This window comes from Acinonyx jubatus, chromosome A3 (assembly GCF_027475565.1).
Source record: "Acinonyx jubatus isolate Ajub_Pintada_27869175 chromosome A3, VMU_Ajub_asm_v1.0, whole genome shotgun sequence".
NCBI classification, from domain to species: Eukaryota; Metazoa; Chordata; class Mammalia; order Carnivora; family Felidae; genus Acinonyx; species Acinonyx jubatus.
This window is the reverse complement of record NC_069388.1, coordinates 85,783,867-85,806,444: the sequence shown is the minus strand read 5'-3', so window position 1 is coordinate 85,806,444 and position 22,578 is coordinate 85,783,867. Positions and strand designations below refer to the sequence as shown.

At 42.3% G+C, this 22,578-nt stretch overlaps 1 protein-coding gene across 6 annotated transcripts in view; it reads left to right on the top strand.

Moving 5' to 3' along the window:
* The first annotated feature begins 9,957 nt into the window (after positions 1 to 9,957).
* Positions 9,958 to 22,578, top strand: part of TGFA (transforming growth factor alpha) — a 115,519-nt gene continuing 102,898 nt past the window's right edge. For 2 of the 6 annotated variants that reach the window (XM_027072261.2, XM_027072260.2), the window contains exon 1: positions 9,958 to 10,295. In XM_027072261.2, coding sequence (XP_026928062.1) covers positions 10,256 to 10,295 — 40 coding nt within the window. In that variant the 5' untranslated portion in view covers positions 9,958 to 10,255. Of the gene's footprint in view, positions 10,296 to 10,346; positions 10,859 to 22,578 lie in introns of those variants that run through there. The other 4 variants (XM_027072262.2, XM_053200728.1, XM_053200729.1 and 1 more) reach the window with 4 other exon arrangements.

Here is a 22,578-nt window from a genome sequence, read left to right as displayed (position 1 = left end):
GCACAATTTGGTATATAAATGTAGATAGAAGCAGATAAGGATACAGATACAGACAGAGCTGTCTGGGGATGGTGGGGAAGACACTTCATAGTTTTCATTAGATTCTCCAAGGTATATGTGACCCCCAAACCTATGATTTATATTATCTTGGCTTGGGGAAAAATACCTAATACAGGAAACTGCCTACCACACAGCTGGTTGGAGTGTTAATTTGTTAAACTTTTCTGTAGGACACTTTGGGTACCCTCGTGTGTGTGTGTGTGTGTGTGTGTGTGTGTGTGTGTGTGTGGTTTAAAATACACATAAGAACATATTATGAAGTTAAAATAAGGCAAAACAGTGTAAATTAGGGGACAGAGATAGACAAATTAGTAATATAGAGTATAAAGCCTGGGATGGGCAGGACCAAGAACATAACAGATTTGTGGTATGGTGAAGGTATTATTGCAAATTAGTACAGAAAGAATTGGGAAAGTTAACGAGTTCCAAAAACCTTAAAGTTCTTCACTACCAAATCAAATTGTATGCAGAATGTTAATTAGCATTCTTGTTTGCTTCCTGCCTGCTAATGGGAATGCTTCTAATGTTTTCAAATGAAGGATTTTATGCATGCTGATATGACACAGGATTTCCTTATGTTAATGAAGTAGCCTATTTCTAGGTAATTAAGAACTTTTCCCACAACTATAGACATAATTATATTTTATCTTTGATTTTAAAATGTGAAAAAGTGGAGGGTGCACTTGGGTGGTTCAGTCGGCTGGGTGTCCAACTTGGGCTCAGGTCATGATCTCACGGTTTGTGGGTTTAAGCCCCATTTAGGCTCTGTGCTGACAGCTCGGAGCCTGGAGCCTGCTTCAGATTCTGTGTCTCCCTCTCTCTGCCTCTCCCCTGATCGCTCTGTCTCTCTCTCTGTGTCTGTCTCTCTCTCTCTCAGAAATAAACATTAAAAAAATTAAAATGTGAAAAAAGGGCACCTGGGTAGCTGAGTAGGTTAAATGTCTGACTCTTGATTTTGGCTCAGGTCATGATCTCACAGTTCGTGAATTTGAGCCCCACCCTGGGCTCTTTGATGACAGCACGGAGCCTTCCTGGGATTCTCTCTCCCTCTCTCTCTGCCCCTCCCCTGCTTGCATGCACTCTCTCACTCTCTCTCTCAAAATAATAAATACATAAACATTTAGAAATGAATAAAATATGGAAAAAGTGTAATTATACGTGAGATGCATTTATCTAGACTTATGGTGATCATTTTGCAGTATATACAAATATTGAATTATTACGTTGTACAGGTAAGATTAATGTTATATGCTCATTACATCTCAACTTAAAATGTAATTATTTACGTTGATAAAATATTACCTGAATTACCAGAGCAAACTCTACTTAGTCATAGTAAATTGTTTTAAATAACATTTTGGATTTGATTTGCTAACATTGTATTTTACTTTTTTTCATCTGTGCTTTTAAGTCAGATTGGTCTTTAGTTTGGGTCCCCCCCCCCCTTTTTTGTTTATTTTTGCACTTTTGTTAGTTTGGGATATCAGGGTTATTTTAGTTTAAAAGACTGAATTGGGATACTTTTTATCCTCTTTTGTGTTCTAGAACTTTTTAAATAGCAAGGACATTAAAGTCCTCGAGGGCTAAAAGAAATATACTTTATAACTGTGGAGAAGGCATCTTTACAGAGTAACTGTTTAACAACTTTTCCATTTCTTCTCTGATTATTAGTCTTTTCAAATTTCTACTTCTTCTTAAGCCAATTTGGCAATTATATTTTCCTAGAAAAGTTAATAGTTTTAATGAGATTTTTCAAACTCATTGAGTCGTACATACTAGTTTCTTATAATTTAAAGATCTTTTCTACATATGTTCTATCCTACTTCTCATTCCCAATGCTGTAAAGTTTTCCTCTTTTTGCCATACTTTTACCATTCTTCTCAAAAATGTTCTCGCATTTATTCTCTGATTTTTTTGCTTTTCCTAATTCATTAATTTGTGCCTTAATTGTGTGACCTCGTATTTCTGCTTTCCTTAGAGTTTTCTTTTTTTAATTTCTACTTCAGTTAAATTGGTACTTCATTGCCTATTATTTCTTAATAATAAAAGAAAATTTGTGGCTACAAATTTTTCTTTGCATAGCTTTGGCTGAATCCCCAAATGTTTTCATTACTTACTTCATTGCATAATTTTAATTTTTCTCTTAGATCCAAGAGTAATTTAGGAAGACAAAATTTTATTTCCAAGTGATTGTACATTTAAGTTGTCCTTTATTATTAAGTTCTAATTTAATTGTATTGTAGTTAGTGACTGTAGCCTAAACAGTTTTTTCTTCTTAGAATTTTTTAAGGTTTCATTTGAGGGTCAGCATACAATCGTTTCTTAAACATCTTCTATGAATATTTGAAAGGAATGTGTTTATATTTGCAGAAGAGAACATCTTGATTTGTATATATGAAATTAATTGTGTTAGGTAAATTATTCAAATTCATCACAACTTTACTTAATTTTTACCCTTTTGAGGTGCCACAGATAGAAAGAAATGCTCAGGTTTCAAAAAGCATATCCATTATCTATCGCTACATAACAAACTATTATCTATTGCTACAAACAAACCCAAAATTTGTAGTTTAAAACAATGACATTTGATTATTTTTCATGACTCTGTGAGTTGGCTGGGTTCACTCTTCCAACTGAATTCAACTGGTGGACCAGACGGGGCTAGGACGGGGCTAAGTTAAGGAACGGTGGCTTCTTTCTGCACCACGTGGCTTCCCATCCTCTGGGAGACTAGAAGGGGCTTCTACCCATGACGGCAGAAAGCAAGCTGTAATGCACAAAAGTGTTTTTAACTATTTGCTTGTACCATCCTTCTTGTTCACTGAAGTCCCACTGAACTAAGCAAGATACATGGCTCAACCCGGATTCAGTATGGGAGGGGACTACACAAAGCCATGGGTGACAGGAAATATGCTTCACTGGGGGGCCATTAATGTGACATTCTGCCACACATGGACTATAATTTGTCTCTTCAGTCAGTCCTTCTTATCTCCTTATATTTCTAATAGTTTTGACCAAAATGATCTGGTTTGTAATCTAATTCCTCTTTTTTTTATCCTACAAATTTTAGTTTTCTCATAATTATATTGCCTCATCAGATTTCTTTTGGTCTGCACTTACAGGGCAATTGTTTTAGCTTTTTTTTTTTTAAGTTTATTTATTTATTTTGAGAGAGAGAAAGGGAGAGTGGGACAGGGGCAGAGAGAGAGGGAGAAGAATCCCAAGCAGGATCCACACTGTCAGTACAGAGCCTGGTGTGCGGCTCGAACCCATCAACCATGAGATCATGACCTGAGCCAAAGTTGGATGCTTAACTGACTAAGCCACCCAAGCACCCGTTTTTGCTTTTTGTATCACTGTTGAGTCTGTTTCTTAAAAGCTTCTAGTTATATTTTGTCTTTTAAAAGGTCAGTTAAAATTATTAATGTTTAATGGGAATACAGATACATTTATGCTTGCTTAATACCATCTGATCATATATATGCTTTCTGGCTTTCACATTTCTTGCTAACTCCATCTCCCTCCCTCCCTCTCTCTCCCCCTCTCTCCCTCTACTCCCTTTTTCCTCTAGAAATTTGAATGTTACATGTTCAATTTTTGTTCTGTTACTGGTAACTTTTAAAAATGTTTAGTGATTTGATGTATCTATCAAACAAAAGAATTTTACAGCAGCTCTTCGAGGAAAAAGGACAAAATAAGCACATTTTTGCTTTCCCTTCTCCTATGTCATCCTGTCCTCCAAGTGTCTATAATAACCTGGGCCTTTAGATTTAGATGATTATGATTACTTAACTCTAAATCCTAACCAATGCATATATGTGTTCTTTCAAGAATTATCTTCTATAATTTTATTAAATTTCCAACCATACCGTCAGCTTCACATATCAAACTACCTAACAGTGGCTTTGACATTAAGGGCATTTAATTACACCATACAGAAAGGAGGGTGGAGGGAGGCAGGTCCATGTTGGTTCAGTAGCTCTTAAATGTCAGGGTGCTATGTGGGCCTCTCTCAGATTCTCTTGGCCTTCTCCTCATGGTCACAAGGTTGATGTCATACTCCAGATATTTCATCCCTAGACAACCATCTTCAAGGGAGGAAGAAAGGTCAGGCCACCTCACTACCCGTCTATATCAGGAAGCAATTCTTTCCCCAGAAGCCTGACAGGAGACTTTCCCTGACATTTCATTGGTCAGAACTCAGTCATATACCCAGCCCTCGGCCAAACATCAACAATGAGCAATGAGTTGTCTTGCTTCACCCTCTGGGTCAGGGCATGTTGTGATCACACAAAATTGGGATTCTCTTAGTAGGAAGGGAAGGAAAATGTGCATCCTTCTGGCATCCACAGGAATGCCACAATGTATTCAAAATCAGGCATAAGGTTCATTCATTAAGTTCTATTGTTTCCATCACTCACTGCCATTTCTTTTACACTATTTCTCTTGCATTGTTGAGTTTATTTGCTTTTCTGGAACACTTTTATGTAGAGTCTTTTTTTTTTTCTCAGTTGGGTGGTATCTGAATAGCTTATGTTTTTAGAGCTGCTTGTCTAAGATATCTTGATAAGAAACAAATTTGTGTCACAGTCCTCTCCCCTCAAAATTCCATGCATATTGCTTTGTGGTCTTTGGCATTTATGTAGCAAATGCAAAGATGATTTTTTTTTTCTTTCTGAGGTAAGCTGAATTCTTTTGAATGACTTCACAAAACAGAGAACACTCTACTTGTCCATTGTTGAATCCCTAGTGCCTAACTCAGTGCCTGGAACATAGCAGGCTTGTCATGAATGAATGGATGAAAGAAAACAATTAAGAGCCAGTTGTCTGTGGAGACTCTCAAAAGAGCAGTTTTGCCTTCATATTAAAGAGTTTCTTTTCCCTGCATGTAACCACATCAAGCTAGCTCCTTGGCAATGTTCTCTCTGTGCCAGGCATCAAATGTGAGCCCCCAGTGGGACCCTTGTCCTGTGTGCACCCCCATACCTGGGCAATCCTGCATGCTTCAAGATGAAGGAGATTTGCCCCTCCTGCCTTTTCTGGGATTAATTTTTGCCCACAGCCCTTGTCACCACCAACTCTGGGAGCATCACTGGGTCCTGGTGGGGGTCCCTCCCTGGAGAGGTGGTTCTTTTCTGTGAGGGGAATTGAAGGTTGTCAAACCCTTCTCTCAAACTGGTTTCATCTGCATTAAGTCTCACAGAAATTCCTTGAAATGTCTGGTATGTGGGTGTAATCCTTCTTCAGTTTTGAAGAATGACAGACTTTCCCCTATCATTATTTTCCTTTGGCTGTTTCAATGGGAGTTTGGAAGAAAGGCAGGATGAGGAGTTCAATGTGAGGGTTTAAATGTCTGTCACAGAGTGGAAGTCTGTCCTTGTACTTTTCATAGGCCCTTTAGACAAAGTCCCCTCCACCTTATAGACCTATGGGATGTATAACCCCTCCTGGCGTCACCGACTCCTCCGATGTAGGGTACAAGAACAGTTTCTCCTCTATCAGCTCTATGCTCCCTTTCTGGGCACGTTATGAAAAGATTTTTAATATCTTGGCTTTGTCTTTCTCTGTCTCAACTTTTATCTCTCACAATTGCTTTTGTCCTTTTCCTCTGAGCTTAAAGAGAATTTCTTGAGTTTATCAGGCAGATTGAGCCATCACTGAAAACTAAATTACCCAGTCCTCTTTGTACTCTTTTTCTTTGATTTCTCCTTGCTCAGTTCTTTATGCTTCCTTTTCCCTGCCTCCCTGTTGCTTTTCTGGATCATCACTACCCTATTTCCATCAAAATTGTTAGTTTTGCTTGCCTAAGGATTTCTAGGGGTTTAATTTAGGACTTTTCCCTCCAACTCCTGAGAATTCTGGAGCCAGCCTTCTTCTCAGAAAGCTGTGGCTGTTTGGGGGAAGGGCAGCAAAGACAGGATCGAGGGCACAGCTCTTCTGCCTCCAAGCATGCTAGCTGGAATGGTTGGACATCAGCTGAGCTGCATCCTCTGGGTACCTCTACTGCATCCTGGTCAGCTAGGCAGTTCACAAACTATATGAGCAAATGAATGTCTTTAGTTGTAGCAGCCAGCTGGTAACTCTGTCTCAGAGACTCTGACCCGTGCCTTAATGTCCTGGAGCTGCTTAGACCACGTGTAGAGCCATCAACCTCCAGACTTCATGACTGGGCATTAGAGCCACGCCGTGATATCCCTTGTGGAGGATGGAGTCAAGCTCAATATATAACTTCAGTGTGCATTCTGGAAGTAGGCTTGAGAGCTGGAGGGTGGAAGACATTAAGCAGAAGGTCAGATCAGTCTCTGGAGAACGTTGGCCATGAAAATCACCCAGGTAGCTGAGGATGAAGCAAATGCCTCTCAGGGCTTCACACCCCGCCCATTATGCTGATGAAAACTGTAAAAATGATTCAGCACAAGGTTTCCTATTTTTCTTTTGGCTACAGGTAAGGAGGACACTGATAGCTGAGGCTGCAGAGGGGGCTGATACTTGGACAATACCTTACATTGGACTAGATTTCTGTTCCTAAATCCCTCGACACAGTCAAATCTCCTGTCTAAACACAGTTCTCCAGAGTTCTTTATAAAACCTTTCTTTCTCTCTCTCTCCCTCTCTCTCATACACAGATGACATTTGACTTTTGCCATCCTATTGGGCCAGGCACCCCTTCCTGTTTTCCCTCAGAGCACCCCATCTGTGGCTGCCACCCGAAACCAACTCTGGTCATTGCTCTCTGAAGCTTGTCTGTAGGAATCGCAGTCCATTCAGTGCTGTGGCCCAGAGCCGTGCTTCCTCCCCAAGAGTGTCCAGGCCATTTACTACCTAATATCTTGGGTAACTGCCGAGCTCAACAGCGAGCTTAGCTGGCCTGAATCACTCAGGGAAGACTCTGGTGCTTATGGCCCCATAATCACTTCCCAGATGAATCAGGAAGGAGGGGGAGGCTGATTACAGTGAAGAAGGGGACTCTTTAAACCATACACTCTGTAATAAGTATGTAGAAGGAAGGGGAAAAGTGACAGTGGGATTTTACCAGCTTCTGAGTAGAACATAACATAGTTCTCTTGTTTGCACAGGGAGGAGAGGCTGTCACTGGCTTAGTACAGAAGGGACTGTCCTTGAGCTCAAGGCCAGCTGAAGCAAGGGTGTGCAAAGGCAGCCCAGGCGTATTCCTGGTGGGAAGGCCACGCAGTCACCAGGCCCCACATGCACACAGAAACCAGGTGGCCTGGCGAGGGAGCTGCAGTGCCTGTAGGTGAAGGAACACACTCACATCTCCACAGAGCTTTAGGGGCCACAGCTAAAAAAAAAACTTCATGCAGCTCAGACAGCAACATATTGCATACGGCTAAAACACAAAAAGAGCACACCACCCTTTAAAAAAAATGATTTTTTTGGCTCTAAACAGCATTCTGTAATTTCCCCCCCCCCCCTCTTTCCTCTTATACCACAGGCTGAGAAACTAAATCCATGGCTCCCAATGAGCCTATGAAACTATCCCCATAGGAAGGCACACACACACATACACACACATGAACAGGCATGAGCAAAGGAACTGATACGGAAGTGATAAAGGTAATGGTAGGAAATTGAGAGAGGAGAAAATATGTCCACTGAGAGAGATTTTCTTTAAACAATAGCTATATTTTTTGATAAATACTGTGTTACACATGCAAATAAATTCTTGCATCTAGTCCCCACATCAACCCAGTGAGTTCAGTATTATCCTTATTAAAAATGTGGTAACTGAGGCAGCAAAGCATAGAAGCCAACATATCAGCCTTGAACCAGCTCGTTTTGCTTTCAAAATCAGGCTCTCGCAGGCTTTGGAACGCTGGTTATTTTCTAAGTTCTCTGGGTCTCAATTATTTTCAAATAAAAGGAAGATGGACTCTACCTCATAAGGGTTGCTATGAGTATTCAATGAGACGTGGAAGACGCCAAAGGCAGAATGTTCACATTTTAGGATATTGGGTTTCCTCCTACTTCTATAAATAAGTGTTCAAAAACTACCTCAACTCAGTTTACCAAGAAATGCTACAGATGTTTTTTTAAGAAAATGTTGATTATCTGTTTGACTTGAATGAGTTGGAAGGTTTATAAAACTGCACATGTGGGCTGGCTCCTGAACATGGTGGTGGAGAATTAATGATTCCAACGCATTCGATGTACTTTGATTTGAGTACTCTTTAGTTTACAAGATATCAAATTATCTCTTGATTAAAAAGATTTTACAGACCTGAAGGGGATAAGCTCATTGGTTTGATTCTGCTGCTACTTCCCCCCACCTACGACTTTGTGTGTGGGCAGGAGAAAGAGAAGGGGAGACTGCTCAATCCACTCTTGCCAGCCTGGACAGCTAGCTCTCAGCCACAGAGAACTTGATGTGTGCATTCTAGCAGGAAACGGGGCGATGGGTCCATTCTCCAGTCCTAGCTGGGGGTCCTGGAGAACAGGAGAAGGCCATTGAAAATGGATTTCTTCCCTCCTGTAACCAAGGCAGGCCAGTCTAGGAAGGAGATGGAAAAGCCATCAAAATAGGTTAACACCAGCCTAAAGAGGTGAACACTGAATCAGGGAGAAGGAACCACTTACTAAAGAGAGAGTCTGTGTGCATTCACCCTGTACAAGCATGGTATGGATAGAGGAAAAGGTGCACTCCGGGACTTAGCACACAACCCTCACTGCAGATTATTAAAGGTTGAGAGAACAGCAAGGTATCCTCTGACAAATGTATTGAAAGGAATGGCTTCTCAAAGTAAATTTACACTGTTTTCAAAATCCCTTTCTACACTGGTATTTCCTGCCAAATGTCAAGACCAATGGCCTGATGCTTCCTTTTCAGAATTAGGCCCCTCAGCTCATATGAAACAAACTTAACAAAAGTCAAACCTGAGAGTCTGAGTTTCAGGCCAAGAAAACATCAAGAGACTCCCCCCATCCCCATCCTCCAAGGAAAGTGGGTGTATCTTCTCCTAGTCTGGAGGGGCCAGGAGAAGAGTGTCCCTCAGCTTGGGGCATCTGGTATAGGATGGGTCACTGCCTCTTGGGAGCATACTGTCCCCTATGGACGGTCCCCAAGAAACCTGTGGGTCGTCCATTCTCTACCCAGAATGTCTTCCCTCTGTCCCCTCTCCACTTCCCCAAATTCCAGTACTGGGGGCGAGCTCCAGGCCACAAATCCTGAAAGGGACACCCAGGTGGCTCCAGCCCATACATCCCTCTCTCTGGGCCCACCAGGCTGCATGCTAGCTACCCTGTTCTTGGCCCCGGCTGCCTGTGGCGGGGTCGGGGTGGGGGCTGGCCTGAATGGTAGTAATAATGGTGGATAACCAGGTGCCCCTTAGAGACCCATCTTCATTATTAATCCCAGGCCAGATGTGCGGAAGCTCGCTGATCTCAACAACGCCGCCTGATAACTTGGGGTGGCTGTGTCCTGGCCGGCATCCCTAGAATCGAGAATTCTCAGCTGGGATAGGGGTGCAGGTTGGAAACCTGGTTTAACAAATTCTTTGCTGGATACTGGGGAGCCCTTTCCTCCGGCCAAGTCTTTGGCAAGCGGCGGGCGAGGCTCTCAGGTCCCGTTCCGGGGCGCGTCTGCAGTCCCAGCGGGGAGAGCCCCCCGCAGCGGCCGTCCGCGCAGGTGCCGGACGCCCGGGCGGCTCCGCTCCCCCGCGCAGAGCCTGGAAGCGACCACCGCGCCCAGACGCTCTAGCCCCGCCGCGGCCGCACTGCGCTGCTAGTCTGAGGGTGGTGTCTGAAGTAGGGCGCTTCCTGCCTTTCCCTCCGCCTGGGTGCCGGGCTAGCGCGGCGGGGTTCCGAGATTCCCCGCTCGCCCCGCCCCGCCCGCCGCCCGCGCCCTGCACTGTGCGCGCGGCGTCCCCGCCCCCAGCCCCAAACCCCCACCCGCTGTGGCCGTAGGGGGGCACCCCCATCGGGGAGGGAGGGTGGTCCGCAGTGGCCCGGTCCCCGAGTGGCGGAGAGGTGACGGTAACCGCCTTCCCATTTCCGCCCGGCCGGCCGCGCGTCAGGGTGAGTGCAGCAGAGAGCGTTCGGTCCTGCCTCCGCCCGCCCGCGCCGGGGGCTGGCCTTGCCTCGCCGGCGCCTTTTTCCCCCGCAGCGCGGCGCCGCTTCGCCACTCGGGCACCGCAGGTAGGGCAGGAGGCTGGAGCGCCTGCTGCCCGCCGCCCGTAAGATGGTCCCCTCGGCTGGACAGCTCGCCTTGCTCGCGCTGGGTACGTACGCTGCCTGCTGCGCGCCCTGAGCCACCTGCCCTCGGCGACACCCCGCTTTCCGCTGGCCCCTCCATTTCTTTTTCCTGGGGGGTTTCTGCGCCCGCCTAGGAGAGTCGAGGGAGGTTCATGCTTTTCAAGGGTTGGAGGCTGGGGGTGGGGGGCAGTGGAAGTCACGAGGGCTTACTAGGGTTTTGGAGGAGCCCATTCCAAAAAGGGGGACCGTCGAGCGCCCAGGCTTTCCCCGGGGAGTGGCCGCCTGGGCCGTGCGTGAGAACGCCGGCCGGGGAAGGGGAAGCGGTGTGCGAACGGGCTTGAACTTTAATCCGCCGCGGCTCGGTGTTCGTACACTTGCCCACACCTACCTGCATACCTGGCTGTCTCCAACCAAGCCCGTCCTCACTGGTGGCGGTAAGCATAGACGCGGAGAAGGTGGCTGGCGTCAGACCCTATGCCTCTTCCCTGTCGTATCCCCTGCCTACCCCTGAGACCCAGTGACGGGCAGAAGGTCACAATCAGCAGAGGAACCCTCAATCTTCTAACTTCAGGAGCTCTTGAGCTTTGGGGTATGTTTTGGATTTTTGTGCGGATTAATTGTGCTTTTAATTAACTTCCCTGGGAGAAGTGGTTTAAGTGTCAGCCGAGGGCAGGAGTGAAACCCTAGACGGAGCGTTGCCAATTTCCTTTGCGTTTGTTCTTGGAAGGGAACGCGAGTTGGGGGAAGGGAGGGAAAGTTAAACTCGGCAAACCTGGGTCTCGTCTGTGGAGCCCGTGAGTTTTTCCGCGGTGAAGTTCACAGGACTGTATGTAAGGGGTAAGGGGCGCAGTGCAGTGCGCTGCCTGGCGGGCTCTCGCCCCTCTCCGTGCCGGGCCTCTCGGCTATTGAGATAGCTGGTTAACAGCCCAGGTGTCCAGGTTTATTGGTGCAGCTTCCGTAAAATGAATTGCTCAGTCGACATCCCCTGAGCTTAACCCTATAAAGCAAGTTGCTCCTACCTGGATAATTTATTGTAGCCTGAGAAAAGCTGTGGAGCCCTTCCCCTCAAAAAATGCCCAGAGCCGCAGCCTCACCCAGTTCCTGTACAGTTTCAGAGGGCTCACGGACCCGCCTTTACCTTTAATTCTGCCCATGAAACGCTGGTTAAGAACCGCAGCAGAAGGGGAGGCATCGTTTTAGAGGGAAACGGAGCGGTGGTGGAACCCAGGCTCAGAGATGTAGCTTACCCTGAAACTCACCAACAGGTGGCATGATTATGGATGGCTTTTCCTCCCCGGTTACAAAACCTGTTTAATTTTTTGTATTGATGGTTCTGATTTTAGATGGTTTTTAAAGCAACAAAACATTACCGGTACATCAGAAGCCTCCTGTCTGCAGGTGCCTTTGTAGTGTTTTTTGTTTGTTTGCAAATTCTGGTAGTAATAATAGCTTATGCTCTTTGAGCACTTACTCTGTGCCAGGCACTAAGTGCTTTACATGTATTCATTTAATTTTCCCATCAACCTGATGAAGAAGGTATTATCTTCCCTGTTTTACAGAGGAGGAAGGTGAAGTACCCAAAGCCCACAGTGAGTAAGTACTTGGGCCAGGATTGTTAGAGTGTGGGAGAATCAAGGGTTTGAAAGGTCACCTAACTGTGGTTGGTCACTAGAGTCCCATCTCCCAGTTTGGGGACTTTTCCTGAAGGTGAGATTATATGGAATACCCTAGAACTTGCTGTTAAATTGGGTTTTCTGTTGGACCCCTAGGATCTGAAGGTGGTCTTAGGTTATTCAGTGAAAATTAGAGGCAGGAAAAGATGGTGAACAAGTTTGAAGGCACCTTTGAAAGTTGCCCTGCCCTTGCCCATGAAGATTGCATGCATTCGTCATGCTATTTTTCCTTTTTGCCTAGGAGTTCAACCTGATCTTTGTTTCTTAAGAAAAGAGTGTATAAACTTAAAAAGATTGATCAGTATGTAAAAGCTGGCTCATACAGTTCCAAAATATGAGCAGTTGGAAAGAAAAAAAAAAGGAAAAAGAAGGCAGGAATACTTTACACGAGTTTTTTATTTATATTTCTTTTTTCTTAAGCCTTTAGTTCTGATCATTGACTACAACTTCTGCCTCCCACCTCACTTTCCGCTAGATTACTGAATAGCACTCATCAGTGCCACATGCATCTTTAATTTGCACATTTCCTCCAGAGCTGCTTTCCTCTCTAATTTCTCTTAAATTGGTTGAAGGCAGTTCCAGGCAAATCGGCAAATCTAGAAAGCCGAGATCTCTCCCCTCCTCCCCAATCTTCGTGGAGACAGTCTGAAAAGAAATTGGTTGTTTGGAGTCTCAGCTGATGCTCCTGATTACTTGGAACCTGAGCGATGATTGATGTTTTGGCTGGAAGAGTGTGGAGACTGTTGCTTAAATGGCAACATTGGAAATGTGATCCAGGTTCCTGTGGTGGCTGCCTCCATGTCAGATTTCCATCACTGACCAGGCACACCTCATAGGAGCTTGGCACCTTCAGTCCCACATCCTCCTCTGTGAGCAGGGAACAAGATGGTGTGATCCTGGGCAAGTTACTTAGCTTTTCTGTGTCTTGTTTTGCTCATCTGTGAAATTAATAGGATTGTTGGATATATTTAACGAACATAGAATGGTGCCTGTCACATAGTAAGAATTGAATTAATCTTAGTGCCATCATCACCATTGTTGTTATAACTTTGAACCCCATAGAATTCCAGATGTTACAGCAGATTGTGTCCATTCTGTAGCTGGAAAGTTTGACTGTCTTATCTTCTAGCTCCCCACATTTCCTAAGCCAGAAAATACCACCCACCTTAAAAATCCACTTAATGATTTAGTGAGGGTCATTTGGCAGATGCCAATTCAAGCAAGTTTGGGATATTTTTTTTTTGGACGTCATCAATTCTTTAATTTTTGATGCAAAACATTTGTATTTCCTCAGTGTTCAGTGGTCGGTTTATTGAAGTCAGCACTAAGTTCCAGTTTTCTTACCTGTAAAGTGGGAATAATAAAACTGCACCCACCTCACAGGCTGTTAGGAGAATCAAATGAGATGGTAAATATAGAAGCTATTTATAAACTATACTTATAAAGGACTGACTGCACACAAAATGAAATTGATTTTATAATACAGAAATGGATTTTATAGTCCAGAAATAACCATTATGTTTATGGCAGTTCCCAGAAGTAGGACTGGTTGTAACCTAAAGAAGGGTCCTAGGACCCCAGGTGTCATTAAGGATGGGTAGAGATGAAGCAGGTCAGCTTCCCTGTGGATTCGGGACTGAGGGACTAGTAGAGGGCATGAAGTAAGACAGCCCTCTTCTCCATTACATGGAAATGATGTCTTTCAGAGTAGACAGTGGAGGTTTGCCCAGGACACATGTTTTCCTTATTGGGCAGCCATAATTAGGGAAAGTTCACTTAGAACATGGGCTGTAAAGGTGTATATGGAAGGCTTAGAGGCTAAGTTTCCCATATTTGCTTTTCCAAAATTTGGTTTCCTAGGATAAAGAGATCTTTCTGTAAATATTCAATGTCCCCTGCAAAGGGGACCTTTCTTACAGGAGTAAATGATGCTTCCTGTTACTATGGTAACATAGGAAAAATAGCTGACTTTTCCATTAGACCTATCTCTAAGGGCCTTTTGAAAGTGTGTTTGAACAAAGTCCTACTCTGTGGGCTGCCCGCTGAAAGGGATGGGCATTGGGAAGTGGAGGTTGGGTCAGCCAAAATGGGATTAGCGTGGCACACTGAATTGGGTATCTTGTGCCTGGCTTCACACGTAAAACCTCTGTAGGACCTTCCGCAGCGTGCCTCAAATCACAGCCACCTGGAGAGCTTGGTAAACCAGGTTGCCTGGCAGGAGGTAGGAGTTTGCATGTCTGACAAGTGTCCAGGTGTAGCGTAAGCTGCTGGTGGGGAGGAGAGGAGAGGGGCCCTTGGAGAACCACTGCTCTTCAGCCAGTTCCTGTTAGGGAAGCTTCTGGCTTACCCAGTTGCGTTTTATCTAAAGTACGTGCTGATGTTTATGAATGCTGCTGTGGATTTACGAGCCATTATTAAAGGTGCTTCTGTGGCCTGTCTTGCTGACCAGAGCAGAGTTAGAACTCTTGCTGAGATCTCTTAATTGTCATAAGTGTCCTTGACCTTTACCTCTGGAAAATGTGACCATCTTCTCTCATTAGACTTAAGCTGACCAATGCTAAGCATCTCCCGCTTTCTTTTTTGGGGGGTTGCCAAAAATTGACCGTTGTTTGGCTGTCATTTCAACTATTTTTAATCACCTCATTTTAAAGTACGAATTTAATTTTATGCTGAAGGCTAATATATTTAAGATTGCATCTAGATGGAGAATTTGAGCACTTTTACAGTGACTTCTGGGTTTTTTTTGCCTTTTTTTTTTTCCCTTGTGAAATGTCAAGTATAAAAAATCTTTCACAGAATCAGGAAAGCCTAAAATCTAGGCTACCAGAACCATCTCTTTGGAGCTCTTCAAGTACAAGGCACATTCTCTTTAGACCAACTCCAAAAATCTGGGTAGTCTTTTGAAACATTATGAATTGGTTGTACTGGGGTGCCTGGGTGGCTTAGTCAATTAAGTGTCTGATTCTTGGTTTCAGCTCAGGTCATGATCTCATGGTTTGTGAGTTCGAGCCCCACATTGGTGCTGTCAGCCCGGAGCCTGCTTAGGATTCTGTTTCTCTCTCTCTCTCTCCCTCTCTCTCTCTCTCTCTCTCTCTCTCTCTCTGTGTCACACACACACAATAAATAAATAAAACTGAAAAAAATGAATTGGTTGTATTGAATATGATGTAAATAGTTGTTACCTGGGCTTGGAAAAAGAAGTTTGTTGAAATGGAATTTTATTTTTGCTAGTGCCTTTTTCCCCCCTCAAGTCATAGGAAACACAATTTCACATGGAGTCTCTCCCCTAGTCAAGTGAATTCTATGCTCAGCACTTTTGCTTTTAATTTTTTATCGTCTGCTTCCTTACCTTGAAAAGCATTCAGTTTCCCCCACTCTAGTGTTTGCATTTGTCAAGTACTTGTAGAGAAATGGTTAAGACTTCCTCAAGAAGGGATGTATGCATAACTCCTTTGTGTAACAAGCTTGTATAACTTACAGAACACCAGCCAGCTATTGTCTTACGTTTTTTGGTTTTATCTTTGAATGTGTTAACTTTTCTGTCTGGGAACCTCAGCAGCAGCGCCCTGCTCCCTCCATGACCTGCCTTGGATTAACATTGGTTGGTGCTTGTCCTCTCTAGCAGTTGGGGATTCTTTAGAGGCAGAGATCCTGGGTCTTCATCTCTGCCCTTGGCCCATCTAGAGCACCAGTGGAACCTCAGAGGAGACCACTACGCACTTGAGGACCCTCTGGGGTAGTGTAGACTCTGTTGGCAAACACTTGGCCACATAGTTAACATTTATCCTAAACTATCAAGGGTGGTTGCATATAAATTCTACCAATGCTGATACAATTAGTCTTCAGAATAATTGTTTTATTGTTATTTTTCAAAAATAGATTAGGATTTAATGTTTTTAATGATTGCAGAAAAACATTTTTCCCCTCTTCTAGACCATTTGCAAATTCTGGAAAGCATAAGAGAAAAAAGTGTTTCAATGACCTGTTGTTCTAACACCCAAAGATAACCATGATTAACATTTTGTTATACAGCCTATGGATGAATATATAGGTAGATGTTCTTTGAAAGCATATCTGAATTTTGATGGATTCACACTGTTTAACTTACTTGTTTTTGCAATTTAACAACCTTCATAATAAACACTTTTTAAGTCATTCATTTTTTAAGTCATTAAACATTCACCCATTACATCATTCCTAGTGGCTGGGAAATAACCTCTTGACTAGATTTAATATAATTTAACCAATTCTGAAACACTTTTGTCCATATACATTTTTCCCATTTCTCACTGTGAAGAATCTGCACACTATTGGGAATATAAGTTGATACAACTGTTTTGGAAGGTAGTGTGGCAATAGCTATCAATTATAGGCGGGCATAACTTGGGTTATCAGTTCCATTTTTTGATATATATCCTATTAAATAGTTGCCTAAATATGCAAATAAAAATGTGAAGGATGGTGATTATTGATTAGTTTATAACAAGTTGCCAGTACCCACTGTTATAACTATTTAAGGAGATTCCTTAAGCAAGTTATCTTTATATAACAGTACAATGATTTGCTATGTAGCTATTTGAAAGAATAAAGGTTTCATGATCTATTAAATTTAGAAAGGCATAGAACTGTATATATAGGACAGTGCCTTGTTTTCAACTGGTTAATTTTTTTTATAACAAGCCTATATTAATTAAAATGCCTGAAATCAAGGAAGATAAATGATACAACAGACATTTGTGTACATAAATGTTTGGCACATCTTTAGAAAAATTCCTAGCAATTGGTCTTTTCTCCCACCAGCAGTGTATGAACACCATTTTCTTGAATCTTCCATAACTCTAGAAGTTAGTTTTAACATTTGCCAAGTTGATTGGAGACCTCAGTCCAGTCTTCATATTTAATATTTGCTGAGATGACTAAATTATTTTTGTTGGCCATGTCATCTTATTTGCAACTTAATCTTTTCAATTTTTTTTCATATTGATTGAGCATCCCTAGAGCTTTATAATAACAATTTATATAAAAAGGATATTAATATTTTGCAGGTGTTTCCCCCATTTATTGTATATCTTTTTTGCTTATGGTATTTTTGACATACCAAAGGTTTTTATGTAGCAGAAACCAAAAAAAATATATCTTTCCCCTTTAAGCTCTCTACCATCACTTACACAGTTAGGAGAACCTTCCTAAGACAAGGAAAATCTTGCCTAAGATAAGGCAAATATTTACTTATTTTTTTTCTCCTAAGTCTCATATATTATGTTCAACTATTCTATCTAGAATCTATTCTTGTATATGGTTTGAAGTACAACTCACATTTCATTTTTTTTAATAGTCAACCAGTTAATGGTCTCAATTGCTATTTGTGGAATAATCTATCCTGTCTACTATGGTTTTGAAATTCCATTTTTATCCCATGCTAAATTCCTATCAATACTTGAATCTGTATTTAATTTAGTTCTATTATTTTGTATTTTTGCACTTACTGTGAATTTCTTCATTCACGTATTCTGCAAATGTTTATTGAGCACCTCTTCTGTGCCAAGACAGCTTCTAGATGCTAGGGAATCAGCCAAAAATAAGACCTAGAGCTTGTGTTTTAGCAAGTTAGACATTTCCTCCTGCTCTCTATTATAACCGGTTGTTGCTAGTATTTATATTTCTGGGGCACCTGGGTGGCTCAGTCGGTTGGGCGTCTGACTTCAGATCACTTCATGATCTCACGGTTTGTGAGTTCGAGCCCCATGTCGGGTTCTGTGCTGACAGCTCAGAGCCTGGAGCCTGCTTCAGATTCTGTGTCTCCCTCTCTCTCTGCCCCTCCCCTGCTCATGCTCTCTGTCTCAAAAATAAATAAAAACATCAAAAAAATTAAAAATAAAAATAAAAATATATATTTCTTTTGTAATGGGTTTTGTTAATTCTTTTTTTTTTTTAATTTTTTTTTCAACGTTTATTTATTTTTTTTGGGGACAGAGAGAGACAGAGCATGAACAGGGGAGGGGCAGAGAGAGAGGGAGACACAGAATCGGAATCAGGCTCCAGGCTCTGAGCCATCAGCCCAGAGCCCGACGCGGAGCTCGAACCCAGGGACCGCGAGATCGTGACCTGGCTGAAGTCGGACGCTTAACCGACTGTGCCACCCAGGCGCCCCTGGGTTTTGTTAATTCTAATAGTCCTTCAGTTTATTCTCTTTGGTTTGCCGGTACATGATCATGTAATCTTGAATAGTGATAGCTTTTCCTCCTTCCATTCCATATTTTTAGCCCTTACTACTTTTTCTTATAGCTGGCTAGAATTTGAAGAACATTTTTTATTTTTTTTAATTTATATATTTTTTAAATATTTATTTATTTTTGAGAGGAGAGAGAATGAGTGGGGAAGGGGCAAAGAGAAAGGGAGACATAGAATCGGAAGCAGGCTTCAGGCTCTGAGCTGTCAGCCCAGGGTCCCATGCGGGGCTCGAACTCCAGAACTGTGAGATCATGACCTGAGCCGAAGTGGGACGCTTAACTGACTGAGCCAGTCAGGCACCCCAAAGAACATTTTTTAAAAGGCAATAGATATCCTTTCATTTTTCTTGACTTACTGATAATATTTGTAGCATAAACAGTTAAGGATGACTTTGTGATTATGTATATGTGAGGACATATTATATATACATAGGTGTGAAAATGTATATATAGTAAAACCGTGGTTTGTGAGCATAATTTGTCCCAGAAACATGCTTGTAATCCAAAGCACTTGTATATCAAAGCGAATTTCAAGAACCATTTGGCTCAGTTGTGATCACGTGACATTTACCATCACGTATTACTCACATTGCAAGACGTCACTCATTTATCAAGTTAAAATATATTGGAAGTGTTTGCTCATCTTGCAGAACACTTGCAGAACAAGTTACTCGCAATCCAAGGTTTTACTGTATGTGTATATATACAAATAAACTTTATCATGTTAATAAAATGCACTTTATAACTAAAAGATTTGGCATTTAGCTTTGTTTTTTAAAGCAGAAGAGATAATACGAGTGGTGGGTCTTGCTTCTTTCAAATGTTTTGAGGACTTTTATTGACCTGATTACGTTAAAGCCATCCTTCACTTCCCCGGAATGAACCCTCCTTGGCTCTGTGGGATTATTCTCTGTACATACTGCTGGATTTGATCCATTCTGAAGTTTGGGGGCCTTGTTTTCTTTTTTAGTGTTCTGTTTTGTGTTTTGTTTTTTGTTTTTTATTTAAGAGAGTGTGAGTGAGGGAGAGGGGCAGAGAGGGAGAGAGAAAGAATCTTAAGCAGGCTCCATGCTTAGCAATGAGCCCAATGCAGGCTCTGTCCTATGATTATGACCTGAGATCATGACCTGAGCCGAAATCAAGAGTCAGACGCTCAACTGACTGAGCCACCCAGGTGCCCCTGTTTTTTAGGTTTTGATATCAGCATTATGTCAGCTTTATAAAATACATTTTAAAACATTCCATCTGTTATATACTCTTAAGTAGTTGAAATATGGAAGCAAATGGCTCTGTGAAGGCTTGAAAGAAATTGCTAGTGGTCGATTTAAATTTCCCACCTCTTGAGTCATTTTTGGTAATTATTTTCCTCACCATCTATTCAATTCAGATTTCTAAATTTTTAGCATAGATTTGTAAACAATCTCATTTTAACTTAAAGTCTTCTTTTGCATCTGTGGTCCCAGCTAATATGACTTTACCAAATATGAAAATAAGTAAGTACCTAGGCCCCCAAAACAAAAAGTATTTTTAAGTTTGTTTTTCTTGATAATAACTTTGGGGGGGGAACCCAAAACCTTCTTCTTCTTTTTTTTTTTTTTATTTATTTTTGAGACAGGGAGAGACAGAGCATGAACAGGGGAGGGGCAGAGAGAGAGGGAGACACAGAATCTGAAACAGGCTCCAGGCTCTGAGCTGTCAGCACAGAGCCCGATGTGGGGCTCGAACTCACAACTGCGAGATCGTGACCTGAGCCGAAGTCGGACACTTAACTGACTGAGCCACCCAGGCGCCCCTTCTTTTTAATCTTAAACCAAATTCAAGCGAAGGCTTCATTTTAATAGTGTTCCCAGGAGCCCAGGGAAATAACCAGTTTATTTGCATAACTGCATGTGCCAAAGTTGTTATAGTAATGCCATTTCTGATTTGGATGATGCGTGGCATTGTAATTTCTAGCAAAGGCTACTAACTAGCTTCCTGTTGGCTCAAGCTTTAAAAAGTTTAAAAACCTCCAAATACACTACTGTGTCCATGAGATGCCACTAGAGTGTTTGAAGCAAGACAGCCAGTACTGGTGTGGGAGATTTTTGCTGTTTGCTCATTTGCTTTTTGGTTCTTTTTTGTTTTTACGATCAGAACTTCTCAGTAAAAAAAATATTGGATTCTTACAAAGAGACCATATCTTCAGCTTGAGTTCTTTAGGGCCTTTGATCTGAGTTTGAATGAGGTCAGTAAACAATTCTCCTGGGCACTTAAAGGACAGATGCACCTTTACTGCTGTTTCGTCATCTCTTGCCAGGTCAGAGGCATTCTCTGGGTAATTACTTCCAAGAGGTGCAGGAGATTAACTGGCTAAATGGTACACGTAATGCGGTGACACAAAAGTGGCTGAAGCAGATAAATGAGAGGTTTGCAATTACACACTCTGCTCCCCTCCCTCTGCTGGGCCTTGGGAACCAATACAGCGAACACAAACATAAGATACTTTTCTTGGTTGAAAGAGAAAGCGTAAGACCTATAACTTTGACCATGGCAGTGGCTCTGAGGAGCTGGCATGTGAACTATGGAGGGACATAACCTGTTCATCTTCTATGTCACTGAGCTCAGTTGGAAACTCTGGGCTTGAACACTTCTCACCTTGGAACAGTTTCTGGGTTATTATTTTTGCTTTGGAGGAGCGTATAATCAGGCCTGTTTGCATGCTGTACACATTCCCTGCCAGCAAATTTAAACAATGACAGATGTTTTTTGCACATAGCAGACCTTGGGTGTTATAATTAGGGTTTCAGGGGATGAATCATAGGCCCCTGAACTGGAATGAAAGCAAGCTTGGAGCCTGAGCATTATTTAGAGAGGTGAGGTAAACTCATAGATCACACAGATGGGGAATCTTTCTGGATCTGGACTGTCTGTAAATCTCATCAGCCCCTCCCTTGCCACACAAAGAAAACCCCAAAACGGGCGCCTGGGTGGCTCAGTCGGTTGAGCGTCCAGCTTCGGCTCAGGTCATGTTCTCAGGGCTCCTGGGTTCAAGCCCCACATGGAGCTTTGTGCTGACAGCAGGGAGCCTCCTTCGGATTCTCTGACTCCCCCTCTCTCTGCACCTCGCCTGCACTCGCTTGCTCTCTCACCCTCTCAAAAAAACAGTAAAAAGAAAACCCCAAAACAAACAGGCTTCTTAGTGTCCACAGAGCACGTCCACCCTCTGGTCACCACCTCCCCACGTGGGTCATTCGGGGTACACACCTTCTCTGCTGGCCTCGGTTAAATCCCCCTCAGTCTTTTTCCAAAATGAAGTTCAAATCAGAATCTATAAACAGAAGAATCAAAAAAGCACCCCCCAAATTTGACATCATTTTACTAGGTTTAACTGGCAAGTATCCTACCAGATCTCTTTCTCTGTATGGATACAGATATTTGTAAACTCACTTCTTCCTTCAAACAAAAAAAAGCATTTGGTATTTTTAAATCTGCTTTTCACTTACAGTATGCAAGGAAGATATTTCTGTAGCAAAAATGCAAAAAAAAATAATCTATCAACCTATCCTTTTTATGATGTCTGTAACACATTCCATTGTACAACTCTGTCATTGTTTATTTATCCATCCTTTATGGGTAGAGATACAGGTTGTCTCAAACTCGGATATTCAAACCTGAAATAAAAATTCTTGCAGCTAAATCATTACTAGTATCTTCTAATTATCTTCTATGACCAAATCCCCAGAAATGCACTACTAGGTCAAAAGGTACACACTTTTTCACCTCTTAATATGTTTTGACAATCTGCCCTCCAGAAAAGCTGTACAGATTTATATGTCTACCACCTACGTGTGAATGCCTATTTGTTGGCAAACTTGCCTATGATTAGTATTTTAATTTTCTAGATTCTGTTAATTGTGTTAGAAAAATGGTGTCTCATTGTTTTAATTTGTATTTCTTTGGTTAAAACCAAAGTTTGATAACATTGAATGCTTTTTTTCATATTTGAGTGTTTGAATTTTCTTGTGAATTAGACCATGTTTCAGGTAGATTATTTTCTTATTGATTTGTAAGCAGTTTTTTAAAAGATCTATTGAAAATATTTCCTTCATTGTCCTGGGTACATTTATATGTGTTGTGTTTGGGTTTACAGAAGTATCATTTTGTTTTTGTTTTTAACTTTTAAGGACTTAAAATCTGTTCATTTTTCCTTTAGGATTTCTACTTGGGATAGGAAGGAATTTGCTGTGACTCTTTGTCTCATTTCCCCTTCTACTTTAAAAATTTTTATTAACGTTTATTTGTCATTGAGAGACAGACAGAGCATGAGCAGGGGAGGGGCAGAGAGAGAAGGAGACACAGATTCCGAAGCAGGCTCCAGGCTCCCAGCTGTGAGCGGGGCTCGAACTCACAAACCGCAAGATCATGAC